Below are 22,909 nucleotides of genomic sequence, written 5' to 3' on the forward strand. Positions count from 1 at the left end.
TGGCTGAGTCGACCCCAGGGCCATAGTGCGGCTGGAAGGGTTAGGTCTATTGAAAAGTCCAGTGAACTCATCGGAAATTGAACCCGCGACCTTCCTGCTTGTAGCACATTGCCTCAACAACTACGCTACCGCGTGCCCCCTTATGTCCTGTGCTTTAATGCAAATCGCGGCCTGTTTTATGAACGGTCTCAAACACTGGGTCCAGTCTAAAATCGGGAGATCCCGGGATCATATCCACATCGAAGGTGTTCGTGGTTTTCCGCGGCCTCTCTAAGCAAATACCTGGAGAGTTCATCAGACTAGGCGATTACCGCGTCCTTACATATGCCCTCCAATTCATTTCTCAATATGTAATGGTTATTTTAAGCATGTATATAAAAATAGCCTTTGCAGGTATCCTTATAGGCGAACGTGATACGGTCTAGAGGCAAGATTACGCGCTTGATGACGAAGGAACCGGGGTTCAGTTCTCCACATCGGCCACACTGGCTCAGAGGCCTACCCAGCCTCCTATCCACTGGGTGTCGGGGCCTGTTCCTCCCCTTCAAAGCAGCTGGAGGGTTAAGCCGGTCGGTCACCCCATTTAGTGTCTATATTAAGAAAGCGTGGAGTTATACCCCTACTCCCTCATGCATGGCGCTTAATTAAGCGCAGGGATAATTTTACCTCTACTTTTTTAATGTAACGTGATGTAACTTCTTTGTGTTCAGAATTGCACGCACTCAGAATGTCAGAATTAATTTAAATGTCCGGTGATTGAGATTAGCTCTTCCTAACAGTCCAGCGATTGAGAACAGCTTTCTAACATCGAGTGATTGAGATTAGCTCTTTAACAGTCCGGTAATTGAGATTAGCTCTTTCTGACAGTCCGATGACTGAGATTAGCTCTTTCTGACAGTCCGATGATTGAGATTAGCTCTTTCTGACAGTCCGATGATTGAAATTAGCTCTTTCTAACAGTCCAGTTTTGCGATTAGCTCTTTCTAACAGTCCGGTGATTTAGATTAGCTCTTTCTAACAGTCCGATGATTGAGATTAGCTCTTTCTAACAGTCCAATTATTGCGATTAGCTCTTTCTGACAGTCCGATGATTGAGATTAGCTCTTTCTGACAGTCCGATGATTGAGATTAGCTCTTTCTAACAGTCCGGTGATTTAGATTAGCTCTTTCTAAAGGTTCGGTGATTTAGATTAGCTTTTTGTAACAGTCCAGTGATTGAGATTAGCTCTTTCTAACAGTCCAGTGATTGAGATTAGCTCTTTCTAACAGTCCGGTGATTTAGATTAGCTCTTTCCAACAGTCCAGTGATTGAGATTAGCTCTTTCCAACAGTCCAGTGATTGAGATTAGCTCTTTCTAACAGTCCAGTGATTGAGATTAGCTCTTTCTAACAGTCCGGTGATTTAGATTAGCTCTTTCCAACAGTCCAGTGATTGAGATTAGCTCTTTCCAACAGTCCAATGATTGAGATTAGCTCTTTCTAACAGTCCGGTGATTTAGATTAGCTCTTTCTAACAGTCCGGTGATTTAGATTAGCTCTTTACAAAGGTTCAGTGATTTAGATTAGCTCTTTCCAACAGTCCAGTGATTGAGATTAGCTCTTTCTAACAGTCCAGTGATTGAGATTAGCTCTTTCTAACAGTCCGGTGATTTAGATTAGCTCTTTCCAACAGTCCAGTGATTGAGATTAGCTCTTTCCAACAGTCCAGTGATTGAGATTAGCTCTTTCTAACAGTCCGGTGATTTAGATTAGCTCTTTCCAACAGTCCAGTGATTGAGATTAGCTCTTTCTAACAGTCCAGTGATTGAGATTAGCTCTTTCTAACAGTCCGGTGATTTAGATTAGCTCTTTCCAACAGTCCAGTGATTGAGATTAGCTCTTTCCAACAGTCCAGTGATTGAGATTAGCTCTTTCTAACAGTCCGGTGATTTAGATTAGCTCTTTCCAACAGTCCAGTGATTGAGATTAGCTCTTTCCAACAGTCCAATGATTGAGATTAGCTCTTTCTAACAGTCCCGTGGTTTAGAGTAGCTTTTTCTAACAGCCCAGTGATTGAGATTAGCTCTTTCTAACAGTCCAGTGATTGAGATTAGCTCTTTCTAACAGTCCGGTGATTTAGATTAGCTCTTTCCAACAGTCCAGTGATTGAGATTAGCTCTTTCCAACAGTCCAATGATTGAGATTAGCTCTTTCTAACAGTCCCGTGGTTTAGATTAGCTTTTTCTAACAGCCCAGTGATTGAGATTAGCTCTTTCTAACAGTCCAGTGATTGAGATTAGCTCTTTCTAACAGTCCGGTGATTTAGATTAGCCTTTTCTAACAGTTCAGTGATTGAGATTAGCTCTTTCTTTCTTGATTCAGACAACAAAGGTGGACGGGCATCTACTCATTTGGGTCCGCTAGATAGCGCTAATCTCAACCACTGGACCTATCAAACTGAGTAAACACCTCGCCACCATTTCACCTGGGGACGGAAACAGATGCAGCCTCCGAAACATTCTGTTCTTTGGGAATATTTTGTCCGTTAACTCAGTAATCTCAAGTGTATCATATCACCGTCAGAACCCCTGAGAATTGACCTCCTCAGCACTGCATACTCCATGCACCACGGAAATGAGGATGCGTCATCGTCAGTGACGTACCCATTACGTCATCATTAGAGTTCATCTGCCTTGACGCATTGGGCTCTTCCCTTCTTCCCATTCAGAATTAACTATCAGAAAGTTACTAGATTTTATTTTGCAACATATTTTCGATATTCACACGCTGGAGAAAAATTCAGACATACTCTGAGAGAACTTTTCTTTCGTGAGGCTGGTAAAAACGTTGGTCCCGTGCTTAACTAATTAAGTACTAAGCCACGAACGCGTACGGAGGAGTGGATATATAGATCCATATTTTCTTGACCTGGGCACTAACTTGAGGTGAGTGGGCAGCTTCACGCCCCTGCCACTTTACCCACGGGGGAAAGAGCCCCCAATACCCATTGGATAGGAGGCTGGGTCGGCCCCAGGGCCGCTCTGGACGATAAGGAGGAGAGAAACTCTTTACCCTACCGGGACTCAGGGTCGTCCAGCCCGTAGCAAGTCGCTATACCGACTGAGCTATCCCGGCTCCAACGTACTCTCGTTCGTATGGTAAATAAGGTATAGGTGTCTCTGTGCTTAATTAATTAAGCACCACGCCATGAAGACATGTGGTGGAGTGGCGGTATACCTCCACCATTCTTGACCTTGACACTAGATGGAGGTGAGTGGTCAGGGTCACGTCCAGCCTGCTTTAACCCTGGGTTAGGAGCTCCAGGTACCTGTTGGATACGAGGCTAGGAGAGTCCCAGAGTCGATCTGGACTCTGTAGAGGTGACAAAAATCTTACATTGCCGATAATTGAACCAGGGCGGCACAGCCCACAGCCCGCAGCCCGTCACTATACCGGCTGAGCTATCTCGGCCCGTAGATTAGATGGAAACAATTTCTGGCATTACGTGGCCTGGAATGTCCTGATAGCGGGCGTCATTCGCGTTGTAATCTTTCAGTTTGAGTTACTGTCTCAAGTTTGAAAGCATTTGATTGTTGATATTAGCACGAGATACAGGATCAGGACTCATCTGCATATCAGGCGCATGCGCGAACATCTGCTTTCAACTGTTGCGCAACTGCGCCGGCTTTGCATGACAGACATCGCTTATCTCTGCCAACGAACACTTTGTACAGGTTGTTCTCATAGTCATGTTTTTTTTTATTTAAAGACGTCGAATCAGCAGACGTGTCAGCATAGTGATAATGCACTGGTACTCGGGAAGCACTTGATTCGAATCCTGCCTGAGGCATTTCCTGGTTTCGTCAGCCCCTTCAAACAAATTCTGGTTATGTAAGATTTGAGGCTTTCACGGCGGTGACTATGAAGAAAGCAGTCTTCTGGGATTTGGCACCGTGTATATGTGGTGTTCCTCCGAAACGTCGGTTAACACCACATATACACGGTGCCAAATCCCAGAAGACTGCTTTCTTCAAAGTCACCGCCGTGAAAGCCTCAAATCTNACCAAATATTCTGCTCATCACCCTGTTCTCAAACACCCTCAGTCTGTTTTCCTCCGTTAATGTCAAGATACCAAGTTTCACACCCATAAATATTCTGTCTCTGACTAACTATGGAGCTGCCGGGTCTGTTCAAGTGGGATTTGTGGTGGACGAAGTGGTGCTGGGGCTGGGTTTCTCCGAGTATTTCGGTTTCCCATGCCAGTCTTCATTCCACCGAATTCTCCATCAGCATAATAACCCGGGGCAGGCTATAATAGGCCAATCAGTGGCCGCCGTGCCGAGTGGACCCAGTTGGACTCCCCCCCACCCCCACCCCCACTAATCGCATTTAAAACTATGGAACTGAGTCGCACAGCTACTCAAGAATATCCAAACATTTTAGCAACCCGAAGGTTCATTGCCGTGTTCACAAGAGCCCTCCATTGGTCTCTGTCTTGTGTTTCAGTAGGTTAAATTGGATTCATTATGTTAGTGTCCGGTCTCCTCCTATGACCCTGTATGAGACTCAGCAGCAGTCCTGGTTTCGAAGTGTTGTCTTCCCGAAAGCAAACTTGCTGTGTTTCCTACACACCTGTTGGTCACTCGGTAATACCTCCTGAGACCTGTTAACTGCTGCTACCCGACCAACTGTAGCTATGTAGCTATAGCTAGTCACCGACATCCTGTTCTACTGGGTGCGCTTTCTTTGATTCACTTCTAATTTTACCGTACGGAACTTTCCAGATGTGTTGTCCGAACACTGTCGCGTCCTTCGGCTGTTTCTCTCTGTGTTGCAGAACATACGTTCTGCTGCTCGCTGGTTGCTTTGCAGCAAGCTTAAGAACGACACGGGCTCGCCAGCCAGCCTGGCGGCATTGGCTTGCATGTTGCTGTACTGTTGTAACCGCCACTAATAACAACTCTCTCCCGCCATTAGACACGATCGAGAACCGGTTCCATCCACTTAACCATCCTCATAGCCAATGCATTATCCTTCCATCTCATTCTTGGTGCAACACGTTGCTGTTTCCGAAGAGCATTCATTTCTTATCATGTCTCCAGTGGATTGTATGTACAGATAAAGCTATCCCTGAAACAGGCCATGGAGGCCCAGAGGGTTGTGAGACGTCGAGGCTTCCACATTTTCTAGACAATCTACTCACAGATAGCGATGAGGTTGCCAGCCTTACTCGCCAGCCGCCCTTTACCCCCAGGAAGATCCCTGGTACTCATTTCTGTTAGAGGCTGTGTCGACCTCAGGGCCATAATGCGGCTAGAAGGATTAGGTAAAAAGAAATCCAGTGATCTAATCGGGAATCGAACCCGCGAGCTGCCGGCTTGTAGCATACTTTCGCATAGTTTCTGCGTAGCTCAGGCTCTTGAGTAAGCAGTAGATTTCAGTATAGTTTTATTGCGTTTCTTGCTGATACTTCTGATTCGAAACTTTTATTAAACTCACATTCCGCTGACGGCATTTCACGTCGACCTGTCTCTGTTTGGAACTGTTTGTCTGTCTGTCTCCCTGGACTCAACAGCTGTCTGCCTCCCTGGATCCAACAGCTGTCCGTCACCATGGGCCCAACAGCTGTATGCCTCCATTGGCCCAACAGCTGTCTGCCTCCATGGACCCAACAGCTGTATGTCTCCCTATACTCAAGAGATGTCCGCCTCCCTCGACCCAACAGCTGTATGTCTCCCTGTACTCAACAGATGTCCGCCTCCCTCGACCCAACAGCTGTCTGCCTGCCTCCCCGAACCCAACAGCTGTCTGTCTGCCTCCCTGAACCCAACAGCTGTCTGCCTGCCGATGATCGCGTTCCATTGGTACTATCGAAAAGTCGCCGCGAGGTAGTTATGTCTGTTGGCTTGTCCGCATTTGTCCTACCACCTGTGCACTTGTTTCGGGTGGGACATATCAGTCGACTTTGCCTATACCTTTGAATTTCATACTGATGTAGCGTATGCCAGACAAGACCGTCACTTTCAATAATTTGTAGGTCATTGACTGTTCTGAAAGGAGGGAGTTGGAACCAGTAAACGGCGAACACACTCTGCCTTCAGCAGTTATCCCATCCCCTCGTATTCATTGCGTTACGTCTGCGGTTGAAGGTTTGACGGTGAAGTGGATTTGGGGGTTCTACTCCCCTAACAGGCTACGCGGTCTCATAACCCAAAGGACCACAATGTTAAACCTCACCAAAAAGGAAAGAAAGCTCGCATTTCGATGCATTCTATCACTTCGACGAACAGATTTGGAAAGCGCATGGCTACGGGCTGGACATTGAGAGGTCAGAGTTTGAGTACCGGTAGGGGCAAAATTTGTCTCCACTTCGTTCAGACAGGTTCTGGAGCCCACCCAGCCTACCCAATGTATGCCGGTGGCTGTTTTCCCGGGGGTAAAGCTGTTGGGCCGTGAAACTCTCAGACTAGTGCCGAGGCCAAGAGTACGTGGATCTGTACACCCAGTCTTCCATACATCTTCATTTCGTAGCGTTTAACTAGTTAAGCACAAGGGAAAATTTACCTTTTCCCGCCCAGCCCAATGGCTCCTACGATGTCTTTAATTACGAGCCTCTCGATAGAAATAAGTTGCAGGGTATATAAAGCGAATTTTGCAAAAAAGAAAAATATATTGTTACGTGATTTTGTGTATTGCGACTACAGACAGGGTTTGGAGTGATGAACAGATTTATTGGACTCTTCGATACAGCGCGTGACTAAACTTTACAGTTCACTATTTCACACAAACTAGTGGCCACAGTCACGTCTTCACTACCGTTGCTTGGTAGCGGCTTCCAACAGTGGACGTTCCCCTTACTCTGAGTTCCCGAACTGTCCCCGGCCTCAGATATCAGCGTCTAACAGCAACAGTTCACAACGACTGAACCTCAGGAATCGTCTACCTGACTCACTGCAACAGGCAACTGGCCCTGCTTATAATAACGTCTCGACACGGACCGCGCAGAAAACACCGTTCATCTGTTTCAGTGAAACAGTGTCTCTTGGGGTGACCGCATGATCGCTACTGAGCCACTGCCTAGCAACAGCCACTGTTTGCAGAACCATTACTTGGTAACGGCTGCTCTATCGTTGCTTCTTTCGCGGTCGTTGTCTAGTAACGGGTCTGCATGCCACAATATGTGTTCGATGTTGCTCTAGATCTTTGGTTCGAAACATGTTTTGCCCTGATAAGTATTTAGCGAGTTACGTTCAATATATCCGCAGGACTGTATGTGGGTCTTCGTGCAATGTGCCCCTTATCGTTGTTCAGTCTTAACCAAATTTGGCATGTGCCTACAAGTTATTATAATGCTCTCCAGTGTTGAATTTTATAAAAGGTCCGTTATGCTGTTCTCCAGTTGTTACGTGCTGACAGACATACGCGCTGTCTTTCCTTTGCGCGTTTTTGTTGTGAACGCGCCGATGATGGCCTGTTCCTTCGCACCAAGACCAGTCTGTAGATCATCAGTTTATTAAGCATTAGAATTTATGACTTAATGTAGTGTACACACAGACTCAGCCGCTGATTGGATGTGTCAACATTTCATTTACATTCTCAGAGAGTGGACCTGGACTGCGTTAGTGCATTTACAGGCGCGGCAACGTCATCGCCTATCCAAAACCAAAAATCTCCGTAAACTTGACTAACAAAATGTAAAAGATAAGTTAAAGTTGTCCTCCATGAAGACGTATGGGGGAGTAGAGATGTAACTCCACCATTCGTGACCACGGCATTAGATAGAGGTGAGTGGTCAGCTTCGTGCCCCGGCCGATTTATCCCCGGAGAAAGAGCCTTCAGTACCCATTGGTTAGGAGGATGGATTGGCTCTGGAGCCGATCTGGACGTTGTGGAGTATAGATAAATTTCTTGCCGTTACCAGGAATCGAAAGCGGCCTCCGTAGTCTAGGGGTAACGTTCCCACCTCATGACTCAAGGTACGCGGGTTCAAACCCGGCGGAGGTCGTGGAATTTTTAAGGGCGGAAAAATTCAGGGAACAAGTCCTCCGGGAGGGACTTTAAGCCGTGGGTCCCGTGTCGTAGATTTACGGCACGTAAAAGATCCTCATGTCTCTAGGAGACCTCTGAGCAAAATTAGGCAACAATTTCCCGCCCAAGTAGTTACCAATACCTCTGGTAGATGGGGGAAATATCAGGTACCGACGGCCGACCTCGTTGGCTGAACGGGGCTGATAGCACACACCAGTACCGGTAGGGTATGGGGACAGTAGACATTAAAGGGGGACGCACAGTGGACCAATAACTGGTCTAAGTGCATGGGGAAACCCACTCCCTCTAATAATAATAATAATAATAATAATAATACCAAGAATCGAACCTCGGTCGGTCAGCCCGTGACCCATCGCTATATCAACTGAGCTATCCCTGATCAAAAAGTTGTAAGGGTGAAGCAACCCCTATAACAGGCCGTGGAGGCCGGTAGGTTTGTGAGACGTCGAGGTTTCCACATTATCTAGGCAGTCAGCTCACAGATTGCGGTGAGGTTGTCAGCCTTACACGCCGGCCGCCCTTTGCCCCCCAGGAAGATTCCTGGTACTCGTTTCTGTTAGAGGCTGAGTCGACCCCAGGTCCGTAGTACGACTGGAAGGATTAGATCAAGTGAAAAAATCGAGAATTGAACTCGCGACTTTTCGGCTTGTAATGTAATACCTAGTTCATCAACCAACTATACCGCGTGATCCCTCGAGGGTTTAAAAGATATAAATAATGTAAACGAACTTAAGAAAGACTGCGTCAACCTCACACTATATACAGACAGCAGCAATAAAATGAGTAATCGGGATTCGATTCCCGGCAAGAGGAAGAGATTTTTGTCCTCTCCATAACGTCAAGACCGGATATACCCAGCCTCCTATCCAGTCGGGTACTGGGAGCCTTTCCCGACCGTAAAGTGACCAGGGAGTGGAGCTGTACCTCCAATACCCATACGTCTCCATAGCGTGGCGATTAATTAATTAAGCACAGAGACAGCTTTGCTTTTTGTGTGAATGCGAAGCTGCAGAAACGCAAAGCTTTATGAAACCAGGACAAGTAAGACATCCTAAAATTGCACCCACGCTGAAGCTGTACCGCCATACTTGGGCGGTCAGTTACAGCGCACCGTACCGTTACCTGCGCTTCACAAACAGCCCAGATGCCTACGTCAGAGGAATGCACCCACTGAGCAGACATGTTACATTAACGTTTAACTAATTTACTTCATGGAGCTGAGCCCTTCTTGTGCTGCTGCTCACGAACTTACCAGCATTTTATAGGTTCATTACCTTGTTTACAAGAGCCCTCCACTGGTCCCTATCCTGAGCCAGATCAATCCAGTCCATACCATCCCATCCTATCTCTCTAAGATTCACATTTTAATATTATCCACACATCTGCGTCTTGGTCTTCTTAGTGATCTCTTTCCTTCTGGCTTTCCCATCTTATTCTCCTTGACTTGATCATTCTAATTATACCTGGAGAAGGGTACAAGTTATGAAGCTCCTCATTAAGCAGTTTTCTCCGACCTGTCTCTTCATCTCTCTTCGTTCCAAATATTCTCAACACCCTCAGTCTATGTTCCTCCCTTAATGTCAGAGACCAAGTTTCACACCTATACAAAACCACTAAAATTATAGTTTTGTGTATTCTAATTTTTATGTTTTTAGGCAGCAGACGAGAAGACAAAAGGTTCTGGACTGAACGGTAGCAAGCATTACCCGAGTTCAATCTCCTCTTAATTTCCTCCTGAATCGGGGTTTTCATTTGTTATCGTTGTCCCCAAATATTTGAACTGTGCCACGTTTTCAAAACATCTGTTAGCTGTCTTTACGTCATGGTTTTGTCCTGCATTTTGGTGACTAGACAGCAATATATACTTAGTTTTCTCTGTTTACTTCTAGACCAACCTCGGCGGCCCGGGTTCGATCCCGCGTCTGGTCAAGTGGGATTTGTGGTGGACAAAGTGGGGCTGGGGCAGGTTTTTCTCCGAGTACTTCGGTTTCCCCTGCCAATCTTCATTCCACCAATTGCTCCACAATCACCCTCACTTATCATCTGGGGCTGTTACAATAGGCCAGAAGTGGCCGCAGTACAAGGGACTTAGTCCCACCCCACTAGCATTACAAAAACTCCTTACTTGCGTCAGTTAAAGTTTATGTGTTTCTCTTTATGGTATCTGTATTATCACTAGGGACCGGATTTTAATGCAAATGCATATTTCTTTCTTGCGACCAGAAAGTATGCTCGTTTGGATATATGTAAGAATTACTTCATTTCTTAAATTTTGGACATGGTTTGATGGTGCATATAAATGCATATTTTGCCTGTTTTATGAATAAGTATCATATTTTCGAAGATCTCTATTTATACTGCATATTTCCTTTTTAAAATGTTTATCATATATATATTTTTTATTTTTATGTTCAAATTTTCAATCGTGGTCGTGCGTATACAATTTTTTTTTCCGTATTAGAATGTGTTGCATATTTGACTCAACATTTCGTCATGATTCATGTTTATGATGCAATACCCAGGGCGGGACTTTCCCGATCCCTCTACTCGTAACTTGCCTCATCCGCGTACCATCAAAGTGGCCGCGAAGAGATTAGTCGGAAGCGTTCGCATGTAGCCACTATCAACGTAATACGATTCAACCTCGATCCCTCTACTCGTAACTTCCCTCATCCGCGTATCATCGAAGTGGCCGCGAAGAGATTAGTCGGAAGCGTCCACATGTAGCCACTATCAACGTAATACTATCCAACCGATAAGGGACTTCGCTTATTTATTTCCGAAGTCTCCATGAGGTTCGTTACGCTTCTTCATTTGAAGCTGGGGCCCATTCACATTAGTGGTGACTAGCCTGTAGTCTGCTCTTTGTGACTGATGCCGCAAGTTATATGATGAAAGCCGGTACTGCTCTTAAAGTTATATTTCAAAATATGACACATTTGGCTTTCCTTGCCTTGCCCTGCCCATGGGTTGCACTGTGTTGCAGAAACAATTCGTGCAAATTTTCCGCATGTTGACAAGTTGGTGTCTTCTGTGAAGAAGGTGTTTGTTAAAGCGCCATACAGAAAAGAAGCCTTCAAAGCAGTAGCACCGAGCGTTCCCCTTCCGCCAGAACCAATTTTAGCACGCTGGGGCACGTGGCTGTGTGCAGCGAGTTATTATACCGAACATTTAGAAACAGTTAGGAATGTCGTGAATACATTTGAGCCCAAAAGTGCAGCATCAATTCAAATTGCCCAACATGTACTAAAAACGCAGAACTAGAAACTAATCTTTCCTATATATCTGCTCACTTCTCTCATCTTCCATCCGCCATTTCCTCACTGGAGGCAAGCAATAGCAATACTACTTTGTATCAGTCGTTAAGTTTGTTCAAAACCACTGTTTCCAAATTGAATTCGGTTCCTGGAAGAGTCGGTGAAGTAGTAAAGGAAAAAGTACACAGCATTCTTTAAAAAAATCCAGGACATGATCAAATGTGTGAAATTGAAGAAATTTTAGCCGGCAAACGTACTGAACTGCCAAGTAAAAATCACTAACAGTGGAGCAAACAGCGGCTTTTGTACATGCGCCCCCAAGTTCTTGTGAGGTGGAAAGAAGTTTTTCCCGCTATAAGGACATCTTACGAGACAATAGGAGGCGACTAACTATGGAAAACCTAGAACATTTAGTAACTGTGAACTGCAACAGAAGAGAAGTTGAAAGTTCGGAGAGCTAAATGTGAGTACCATTGATTTTTTAAATTTGTAATGAAATATGTTGGCTTTGTTGCATGATTTATATTTATGTATAGCTTTTTATTGCAAGTGAATCATTCAGTGATTACATAAAATGAACTTAAATATTGATCTGTTGGTCTTAAAATAATGTAAAATCAATTTTAATATTTAGTATAAATTTTTATGTGCATATTTTAATGCATATTTCGGAAGTTTTTCATGCATAAATGCACATATATTTAAGGGATTATTAGTGCATAAAAATCCGGTCCCTAATTATCACCCAGTAGATTCACATCATCCGCATAGACCAGACATCAACGTCTTGCCACCGGGTGATTCTGAAGCCAGACTGCCACATCTCTACGGGTCCAGAAGGTCCTGCGACCGGCCAACGCTCTCAATGTTCTCCATGGTTTTCCTCGGTCCTAGAGCAAATCCTGAGTTGGTACCCAAACTCCACGTTGCAATGCGGTCATTCCAGCGTTAATACCAAAATTAGTTGCGATCATGTGCAGTAAAACCCCAGCCCTACTTCCCTCCTCATAACAAAGTACATTTCCTAACCCTTTACCATATTTACTTCCCAAAGATGTACCCTCTCAAACGTACATCCACGAGCAGGACGAACGGGCACTGCCTAAAGCCGAAAAAAAATATATTTATTGCCCCCCTTCGAAAGTAATGTCTCTCACTACCCCCCCCCTCGCCCCCTATAACTCTCTCCCAGCTTGTCCCTGAGACCACTGATGGGTACAAGGGCGTTAGAAAGGCTTTAGAGCACAACTCCTGTTCCAGATATGTTTTCACTGTTACGATTTGGTATTTCATAAAACGTTCTGAGAACTAATTGCGAGTATAAGCCAACTTCACATTGCATTTTTCAGCTTATACTGTAAGGTTAGCTTGAACTAAATTAGTGCTAACACGTGTGCCTATAGTCCACTTATACACGTTCCTGTTCTCTTACAAGAGACACACAAATATCGCTAAAAGAAATAACAGATTTCAGAAGGAAAAGGTTTGAAATCTCTGCATTTGACTCGCTAAGCACCAAGCTATGGCGACTTCTCGGGAGTGGAGGTATAACTCAAATTTAATCTCGGCAGTTGATGGAGGTGAGTGGTCAGCCTCACTCCCGTTTTACCTCCAGGGAAAGAGCCCCCGTGACCCAATGGATGGGAGGCCGAGTGGACCTCGGATCCAGTCTGTACGCTATGGAGAAGAAAAAAAAAGTCTTACCCCTCCAGGAATCGACTGTCCAACCCGTAGCCTGTCGCTATACCGACTGAGCTATCCCGGCCCTGCAACTAAACACGAGTTTCTGTGACTAAATGTTCATGTCGTGTTACACAGCCGCCATTTTGGTGTTACTGATCACCGGGAATTGTGGTATATAAAGTTTGGGTGGGCTGTAGGGGCACGACGCTGGGAGCAAATTTCATGAAAATCTGTCGTTTGATTTTAAAGTTACGGACATGATCACAACAGGACATGAGCCTGGTAACAAAATGGAACGCAGAAAATGAAATGTCTTCTGAATAGCTCGTACAGTGGTTGAAGGATTGGGGGGGGGGGGGNGTGCGCGTGTGAGCGTGCGTTTGTGAGAGAGAGATTTAATCGCGGTGGAAGTACACAGAAAATGTTGAACTCAATCTCGTCAGGGCCACAGAAGAGTTCCAAGTACGGGCAGAAACCCACGACGAAGACAAGGCAAACCACATGACACGCGGGTGTACGAGCAGCGCGGTACATCTGAGACGCAGTGCGTGAAGATTGTTGTGCGGTGCGAGGCACAAGACGCAGATGTGCGTCATTATCAAGGAAGCCACGCCCGACGGATATTGGGAACTATATTTACAGTTACATACAACTTAGCCACATAGTCCAGTAATGTTACAGTGTATTAATAACTGTGAATATTGTGCTAAAGTTGTCCCTGTGCCCAACTAATTAAGCACTACGACATGAAGGCGTATGGGGGAGTGGATGTATAGATCCATAGTTTCTTGACCTCGACACTAGCTGGAGGTGAGTGGTCAGCTTCATGCCCCGGCCGCTTTAATCCCGGTACTCGTTGGATAGGAGGTTAGGTGGACCCCAGAGCCGGTCTGGACGATTTGGAGGAGAGAAAATTCTTGACCCTACCGGGGCTCGAAATCCGACCTCTCGGTCGTCCAGCCCGTAGCCAGTCGCTATACCGACTATACTATCCCGGCTCCTGGTCCCTATCGCGAGCCAGATTAATCCAGTCCATGCCACCCCATCCTATTTCTCTAAGATCCATCCTATAAACCTACGTTTAGGCCTTCTTAATGGTTTCTTTACTTCTGGCATTCTCACCCTATATGCATTCCTATTTCCCTCCCATGTTTGCTACATGCCTTGCCCATCTCATCGTCTTTGACTTGATCATTCTAATTGGTGAAGAGTACAAGTTACGAAGATCCTGTTTCAAATCTGACCGGGAACTGGGAATCTCCATTTCGCGTGCACACAGTCCAGTCGTAACAGACTAAAGGAATAGGTTTTGGTTTCAAGTGGTCCTTCTAAATAAGCATTTTACTTGAACGTGACGAGTGACGACAGAGAAACTTGTTGGCAGAGTTAGCACAACGTGTACTAATACGCCTTTGTGGTTGCGTCATGAACAGAAAGCTAACTGCATTCTGTGTAGGATGTGAGGCTCTCGGAGAGGCCATTGTGAAGAGTTGGTCTTGAACTGCATCACGTGATATCCCCGAAGCTAGAACTCTTTACTTACTTATGGAGCTGAGCCCTTCTTGAGGAGCCGCCAAGTCTGCAGCTACTCAAGACTTTCTCAGCATTTTATGGAACCCGAAAGTTCATCACTGTGTTCACAAGAGCCCTCCACTGGTCCCTATCCTCAGCCAGATCAATCCAATCCGTAACACCCCATCCTATCTCTCTAAGATCCATTTTAATATTACCCGCCCACCCACGTGCTGGTCTTCCTAGTGGTCTCTTTCCTTCTGGCTCTCCCATCAAAATCCTACATACATTCCTCTTCAACACATTCGTGCTACATGCCCTGCCCACCTCATCCTCCCTGACTTGATCATTCTAATTATACTTGGAGAAGAGTACAAGTTATGAAGCTCCTCATTATGCAGTTTTCTCCAACCCCCTGTCACTTCATCTCTCTTCTGTCCAAATATTCTCCTAAGCACCCTGTTCTCAAACACCCTGAGTATATGTTCCTCCCTTAATGTCAGAGACCAAGTTTCACACCCATACAGAAAGACCTCTTTACTACATTCGAAAACCTACATGTAGGAATGCTCCTTTATGTTCCTGCACTTAAATTGTCGTGTCACAGAGAGAGCATAGCTCGTTGACAGGCGAATAGTCAGTTTCCCAACCCGGCTACTTTACACCCAGTTCGATAAGAAGTTGGGGTGGGCCTCGGGGGCGGTGTGAACGTTATAGCGAACAGAAACCCCTTTGCCCGACTGCGAATCTTGGCAGTACCTGAAAATGATCTTAAAAATGATCGATAATGCTGTAAGTGACTGGTGACCCGGGGCAACCTTTTTGTTGCGACAGACTAATTGAAGCTCGCAAACACGAGGCTGGCCTTCAACTGCTGCTTTCACGCGACTTGCGAATTGCTTTTGTTTGGTTTTCAGACACGTCTCAACAGGTAGTACATCCGTCTGTAAGGAGTGTCCAACGGACAGGCCGTAAATTTGTCTCTGGTACGCGTTAGATAAACATTTTGAAACCTTAACTCTTAGCGTGTCATATGAAGTACTTCCTCTAAACCGAATAGACCTGGTTCCATTCCAGGTAGTGTACGATTTTTGCTTTCCTTTATGCTGTTGTTACGGGCTCTGGGGCCCATCTAGCCTATCAAATGGGTTCTGGGGGCTCTTTCCGCCCTGGGTAAAGCCTCCATCTAGTGCTGAGGTCTAGAATGGTGAAGCAATACCTCCGCTCCCCTATACGTCTTCATGGCAGACAAAAATGGTTCACATTTATGAGATAGCAGTCGTACATTTTCTCCAGCTATGCTAAAAGCCGTAAGGTCGCGGGTTCGATTCCCGATTAGGTAATTGGACTTCAGTTGACCTAATCCTTCCAGCCGCACAATGTCCCTGGGGTCGACTCACCCTCTAACAGAAGCGAGCACCAGGAATCTTCCTGGGGGGGGGGGTCTGCGCGTAAGGCTGACAACCTCGCCTCTACCTATGGGCAGCAGCCTACGAGTTGAGTTGGAATCTAGCCAGCGGTGAGTTACGAGTTGAATCGAATTGTAGTAGTCACCGAGTTTAGTTGTAAAGAGTGAATCGCGATAGAATGAATTGATTTGTGTATGGGGTTTGTAAACTGTGGAAACCCGTAACATTGTTGTAAGTAATTGTAGCCGATACTTGTAGGTTGTTAAATAAACCAATTAACAATCCGAACGGCGTCTTCAGTAACGAATCACGTATTATGGACCAGTGAGGTACACGAAGCAGCAATGAACCAATTCTTAAAATGTGTGTCCTCCACTTTAAAAGAGAGAGAGAATCTGCGTTGCAACAATACGGAGTTGTGCGTGAGAACAGGGGTTTCTGTGGAAGCTGTGTTATAGCCGAGTTATGAGTATTTTTAGACCCTGGCTTGGGAGTCTGAGAGATCCTCCTTGCCAATGAAATGTCGACATTGGGCTAAATATACCGGACGGCTGTGTCCTGCAGTTACTGGACCGAAGTAAAATGTTGTGTAACTTGTGTTTACAATTACTTAACGGGTTCCCATGTTTTCCGCTTGGATGATAAATGCCCTAAACTTAGATTTCAGTTCATAGACAAACTGGCTGTATTATGGAGGCGATATGTTCCTCCGAAACGTCGGTTCGCACAAGATCCACACGGCGCCACATCCCAGAAAACTGCATTGTTCATAGTCACCGCCGTGAAAACCACAAATCTTCCTAACTTATTGCTTTTACAAGCGATATTTAAGCTCATGGCAAATAACCACCAAATTTCTTACCTCTGTGTTAGAATCTACAGCGCTGGGGCCGCGCCATAGCTCAAGCGGTTAGTCGCTGGCTTCCCGCCGCGGCGGCCTGGGTTCGATCCCGGGTCTGGTTAAGTGGGATTTGTGGTGGACAAAGTGGCGCTGGGGCAGGATTTCTCCGAGTACTTCGGTTTCCCCTGCCAATCTTCATTCCACCAATTGCTCCACAATCACCCTCACCTATCATCTGGGGCTGGTACAATAGGCCAGAAGTGGTCGCAGTACAAGGGACTTGTATAAGGGGTGGGCCTTCTTGGCCCTTGCACCGCGACCACAATGATCTATTTAGTCCCACCCCACTAGCAATAAAAACAAATTATAGTGCTCAGTTTTCATTCTTACAGGACAAACAATTCTCTGCCATATCTGTGAATGCGGGTGCAGTTAAGCTATAGAAGAGGTGTCCTATCCTCTAAATTTAGACGGTTATAACCCACTTAATGTCTATGTTGCGGTAATACGTGTACATCTTCACGAAACAGAATTCCTCCTAATACTCTTCTTAAGCACGCGGTAGCGTAGTTGAAGCACTATGCTACAAGCCGGAAGGTCGCGGGTTCGATTCCCGATGAGGTCACTGGATTTTTCGATTTATCTAAACCTTCCAGCCGTACTGTGGCTCTGTGGTTGACTCAACCTCTAACAGAAATGAGTACCAGAATATTCTTGGAGGTAAAGGGCGGCCGGCGCGTAAGGCTGACAACCTCACCGCCATCTGTGAGGCGACTGCCCACAAAATGTGGGAGCCTCGACGTCTCACAACCGTGTGGGCCTCCACGGCCTGTTACAGGGATATCTTTACCTTTTACGCGTCTTAAGTTATTAAACGTATTTGTCAAATACTTTATGAAAACATAAATCACTCGTTTGCACCTGACCATTAACTAAGGGCTTCTGTGGTATCCATAACCGGCCCTTATTAGGGCTCATGAGTGATGAGTGATGTTTCACGATGTTTTTCGAAACATAGGCCTAACAGTAATTATGCTAAACAAACTCCAGGCTCCTCTTATAAATCCTTAGTGGTAACNAAAAGTGTAGGGGGGGGGGGGGGGGGGGTCAGTTGGAATCCCGGCCGGAACTCTTGGCTATTATGACCGATGTTCCTCGTTGTTTTCCTCAGTCCCTCTAGGTAAATGTCGGGATATTTCCTCGATTAGGCAACTAGTTACTTAACGACGGTGTCCGTACAGACACTGTTTAATGTCAGACAGTAGAATGACGCATTGGAAAGGATTTAGAAGGAAACGATCGTGGCCTGTTTGAGGTACTATCCTAGTATTTGCCTTGCACTGAGGGAGACCACGAAAAATCTCAAGTCAAGAGAGCCGGGGTCCCGAGACTCGAACCAGGCATTTCCTAAATAAAAGTCTAAAGCGTTACGTATTGACAGTCTTGTTCATTGGCCGCTTCCTACCAAATCCTTTCAGTTCATCATTCGTCTGTCATGACAGAATCGTGAAGTAATCCACACAAGACAGATACCGAAACCAGCAGGGTTTAATCCTTCTGAACCCTGTTTGCGCCACGGAAATTGCTGGTTATTTTAATGCTTTTTGTTTTGCCGATGACAGTGGCTGCGCCCGCTCGAACACTGGGGTTGTGGGCTCGAATCCCACTCGAGGCATGGATGTTTGTGTTTGTGCTGTTCTGTGTGTAGGTAGCGGCCTTGCTACGTGCTGATCCCCCGTCCAAGGAGTCCTACCGACTGAAAATGCGGCCAAGGTCCAAAGGGCTGTATGGCCATACACAAAGAGTAGAAGTATTTTTGTTGGGTCGAAGGGGAGATGTGCCAACGGAAGGGGCTGCTGATGTTGCCCCAACCACTTTGTGTTATTAACACTTCATGTACTCTGAATGCAGTAGCGCAGGAAGGATGAATATTCGATCGGTATCAGCAGGTTCCTGTTATTTCCAACCGTTACAGAAAGTGGCCCAAAGCTTGTCACCATTAAACGAATTGGAAATGTGTGTTCTCTCCTCTGTTAATTATCTGCATTGAGTAATTCCTTCTTGAGAGGCCAGTAGTCGATTCCCATACAGCAGAGGCCTCCTTCAGAAGCTAATAGTCGCTCAGCTACTCAAGAGATTCACTGTTTTAATGGAACCTTTAAAGATAAAGTTGTTCCTGTACTTAATTAAGCACCAGTCCATGAAGACGTTATCGGGGAGTGGGGGTATATCTCTACCATTCTTGACTTTGGCACTAGATGGGGGTGAATGGTCAGCTTCACGCTTAGGCCTCTTTAACCCCAGGGAAATAGGTCCCGGTACCCATTGGATAGGAGACTGGGTGGGGCCTCAGAACCGGTCTGGACACCGAAGAAGAGAAAAATCCTTGCCCCTGTCTGGAATCGAACCCTGACCTCCCTACCCGTAGCCCATCTGATGGGGGTAGAGAATATGCTTACATATTAGGTTTAACCTTAAACATACGTGGCGCCACGTTTAAAATTAATTGTAATACTCAAAACTCCAAGGGGTGGGAGAAGGTGAATGCCTCCTTCCTGCTAACGCCCATGTGTCACGACGTATTTGAGATTTATTTTAATATTATCCTTCCATCGTCCTATCTACACCTCGCAAGCGGTCTGTTTCCCTTCAGGTTCTGCGGCTCAAAATTTTGTATGCATTTCTGATCTGTCATATGCGATACACGCTACATTCATTACTATCCTCATTAATTTAATCACCGAAATAAACTCTCCTCATAAATCCTCAATTTAAGTCATGAATGGCCTTTCTTTAAATACGTCATACACCGTTAATACAATTTTGGTGAAATTAAATCTGAGATACGTTTACATAACGTTAGCATAAACCGCTAAGAGCGCCGTTGGAAATTTTCTGTACTGCATTCTCCATCATTGTTGAGGATGACAGCAATTGAGTTCAGCGCTGGGACAATTCATGTATTTAATGTGGTCTCTCATGTATACGAAATTGATTCTCTAACTGCAGGGATGAGGGGTATTTGAGCCTTATTCTGGTGTAGCTCAGTATAATCCGTAACAGCACAGTCTGTATGACGATCGGTGACAGTGTGAGCCTCACGCTCGCCTGGAGGTGCCCCGTTAGAATCTCAGACAGGACACCGACTATCGTTCCTGAGGTTCTTTGTGGTTTTTCTCAGTACCTGAAGTAAAATCCTGCTATAATAAAAGATAAAGCTATCCCTGTAACGGTCGTGAAGGCCCATAGAGTTTTGAGACGTTGAGTCTGCCACATTTTCTAAACAATCCATGACCGGGCTCCTTCCAAATGCCTTTCAGTTCATATACCTACCATTCGACACTATACAATGTTAGATCCTGGCAATGTCGTAAAGTAGCTCACAAAACAGAAACAGCAGCTTATCTCCCGTTAGTCTAGGTTTTATATGCGGAAGACTTTCAAGAGGTTTCCCCATAGAAATCCTAATGGTTTTCTTGTTTCTTCAGTCCAGGCTGGGTCGTTGTGAGCACCTTGATGACATTATGAACGGAGTTTCAATCACGTAATTGCTTTGCCGTGTAACGTCCACATTTATTCTTGTTAAGCTAGTACTTTCGTGAACAACCTATAGTTTCCATGCCAGTGATTCACAAACAATCCCCCCCCCCCATTATTGTTGTTTCCGCCCTTTGGATGGTGGACGCGAACAGGCAGAATGATGCGTTGGTTTTCATTGTGACTACGGGAGGGACACTTCACTTGTTTCACGTATTGTTTGTTTCACAAAATGGCGTCTTTATCTTATCCTAAATGAGAATCGCAAACATCCAGTGTAAGAAAGTTCACTTCACGAGACAGATAAGTGTCAGTCGTTTCTGTAAAGCTATTTGCGGAAACGTCAAGATTGGTGGTGAACATAAATCAGGATGATTGGTGACCCAGCCGAGATTCGAACCAAGCAAGACATGAATGAAGTCCAGAGTGTTACCACTACACCAATTTGCGCGGACCTTGTATTAAATAAGTAAAACGTTAAATGTGTCACGTTTGATGCAAATGTATTCGTTCGTTCGAAGTTACCGGGGAGCAAAACACCATGCACGCACGCACATGGATATAACGGTATAATTTCATCGTCCCATGTATATTACGGAAAGCGAGCGAGTTATGAACTACAACTTTTTGCTGACGAATTGGTTCTCATGTACCTACACCACGGAGGTGAATGTGAATACATATTCATTACGCATTTGTGCTTGGCTTGTACTTAAACTATGTATCAGGCCGCGTCACAAAATACAGCCCAAAGATACAAACTGTCAATGCTTTCCGCTGTCCCATTCCACTTAATAAAGACCAGTATCGGGGTCGCATATATGTGAAACTGTAGTCGATACGTGCTCCTCGAATGGAGTACACGAAGATGTCACGTGACTATCGATAAAGCTGTTTTAATACAGATCAGCTGATTGCCAGACATGCCAACCTCCGCCTCGCTCATCCTGAGATTTCTGCTACAAATCGCCCAGTGTCTTATTTACGTTTAATAAAAAAGTTACACAGAAATGTGAATCTTCATTTGCAAGAGCGCATATTCAGGTGCAGATCATAAAAGCAGTGTATTTCGTGGAATCCTGGGCTTTCAAGAAGCGAAAATAAGGGTAACGAATGGAAGATTCCATTACGTTATTATACATTTCATTTAAAGTACTTTTCGTTTTGGAACTTCTTTAGATTAAAAACCTGGCTTGCAGAGGATGAAATTACTCATAAGAAACTAAAGTATGCTTTTGCCTCAGAGGTAAAGAATTTTTGTCATTACATGTAGTTCCTCAGCTGATAACTTTCGTGAGCACATACTTCGGCAAAACTGGATTTTCGAATTACGCTGTAACCGAAATAAAATACAGTAATCGACTAAAGGCGGCTCCATATTAGAGAATTCAGCTTTCCAATATCAAGCCTAACATAAAACGAATTTGTGAAGAAACCAAAATGAAAACCACTATGCCCATTTAAAATTGTAAATATGTCATATTATTTTTAAGCCTCATTTTTCGTAAACATGAATTGCGTTTTATTTCTAAATATGATTAATTAAATATATATTGATCTCAAATCTTTAACATTTATTATTATTAACCTTACTTATTTGTGATGTAGTTTTTTAGCTTCATGTGTAAGAATTTTGACAGGGATTCCTTAAGAAGTTGTCGATTACGAAAGGGTTGCTTTGCCTAATTAAATTTGGAAACTAAAGACAAACTATGCTTGACATTTGACATAAATTACAAATCCTATAACTTATGCAATACCATATTATGTTGTTCCGTGGGCCTACAAATAAATAATAATGATGTATCATTATCATCACTCTTGGCGCAGAACAAAGAGCTTATTGTGCACGGCGGAAATTAAGTAAAATCGCCGCTAGAGCCATGAAAAGACCTGGTTTGTAATGGATTTTTAAAAGTTTCTTTCTTATATTTTCATATGCTGCTAAAATGTATCACAAAAATCTTCGATTGACCAAGATAACGAGGTGACGCCAAAACAAAGACGACCTTGACAATCAGCTGTTCTGTGTTCGCATACAAAGAGATGCCCAGCTGATTTTTGTTTACATAATTAGGCTGTTTTCTAAAATAAAACTGATGGTAATGGAATGAAGTAGCTATATATTGAAGGAAGCGATTGATGTATTATCATACTTACAGTTGTAGCTGAACAGTTGCAAATATCCCTCGTAGGTGTTTATGGCAGAATATGGGCTTCACAACAGCCTACCCCTTCGCACCGACTTGCGAAGATGGCAGCCAGCTGATTGTTGTCTATTGGGTTTTAAAGAGACTCGACGTCGCTATTGGGTAACATTCGACCAATTGAATACTTCGTAGGAAGGCTGTCTACCCTGCTCTTTGTAGCAATTGAGAGCGGAAATGACAATAAAAATTGTTAATCTTACATGTATGTATGTATGTACAGTGTGCTATTTTATTTTTTCGTTTCTTACGTATGTAGTTTTATGTATAAACGTCGTAGAAAAATCGTCGTTAATTTTTTTTTGTGTCAATCCGCATTCATAATTCTCCGTTTTTATATTTTGTTGTATATCATGCGCAGTATATACAAGTAATAAAACGAAGCAAGGCTCCGAAAGTAGGCTGGAGACTCATTCGTTAATACCTGATTCTCT

General features: G+C 44.7%; 2 protein-coding genes across 16 annotated transcripts in view; one reads left to right on the top strand and one right to left on the bottom strand.

The window, feature by feature from the left end:
• The window catches only part of LOC111866350 (tumor protein p53-inducible nuclear protein 1), a 57,949-nt gene extending 35,440 nt beyond the window's left edge, over positions 1-22,509 (bottom strand). For all 4 annotated transcript variants that reach the window (XM_023855252.2, XM_023855233.2, XM_023855224.2 and 1 more), the window contains exon 1: positions 22,429-22,509. The gene's annotated coding sequence lies outside the window, so the exon portion shown is untranslated. The remainder of the gene's footprint in view (positions 1-22,428) is intronic.
• The window catches only part of LOC111866304 (uncharacterized aarF domain-containing protein kinase 5), a 90,055-nt gene that overhangs the window by 49,642 nt on the left and 17,504 nt on the right, over positions 1-22,909 (top strand). For 3 of the 12 annotated variants that reach the window (XM_023855132.2, XM_023855208.2, XM_023855163.2), the window contains exon 1: positions 22,596-22,680. The exons of 5 other annotated variants lie outside the window; for them this stretch is intronic. Coding sequence is in view for 1 of the 7 variants with exons in the window: in XM_033752247.1 (XP_033608138.1) it covers positions 22,679-22,684 (6 nt within the window). In the remaining 6 variants the exon portion in view is untranslated. Of the gene's footprint in view, positions 1-21,188; positions 21,375-22,595; positions 22,685-22,909 lie in introns of those variants that run through there. 4 more of the 12 variants (XM_023855154.2, XM_023855200.2, XM_023855180.2 and 1 more) reach the window with 3 other exon arrangements.

Source organism: Cryptotermes secundus, unplaced genomic scaffold, assembly GCF_002891405.2.
Source record: "Cryptotermes secundus unplaced genomic scaffold, Csec_1.0 scaffold1191, whole genome shotgun sequence".
Classification (NCBI taxonomy): domain Eukaryota; kingdom Metazoa; phylum Arthropoda; class Insecta; order Blattodea; family Kalotermitidae; genus Cryptotermes; species Cryptotermes secundus.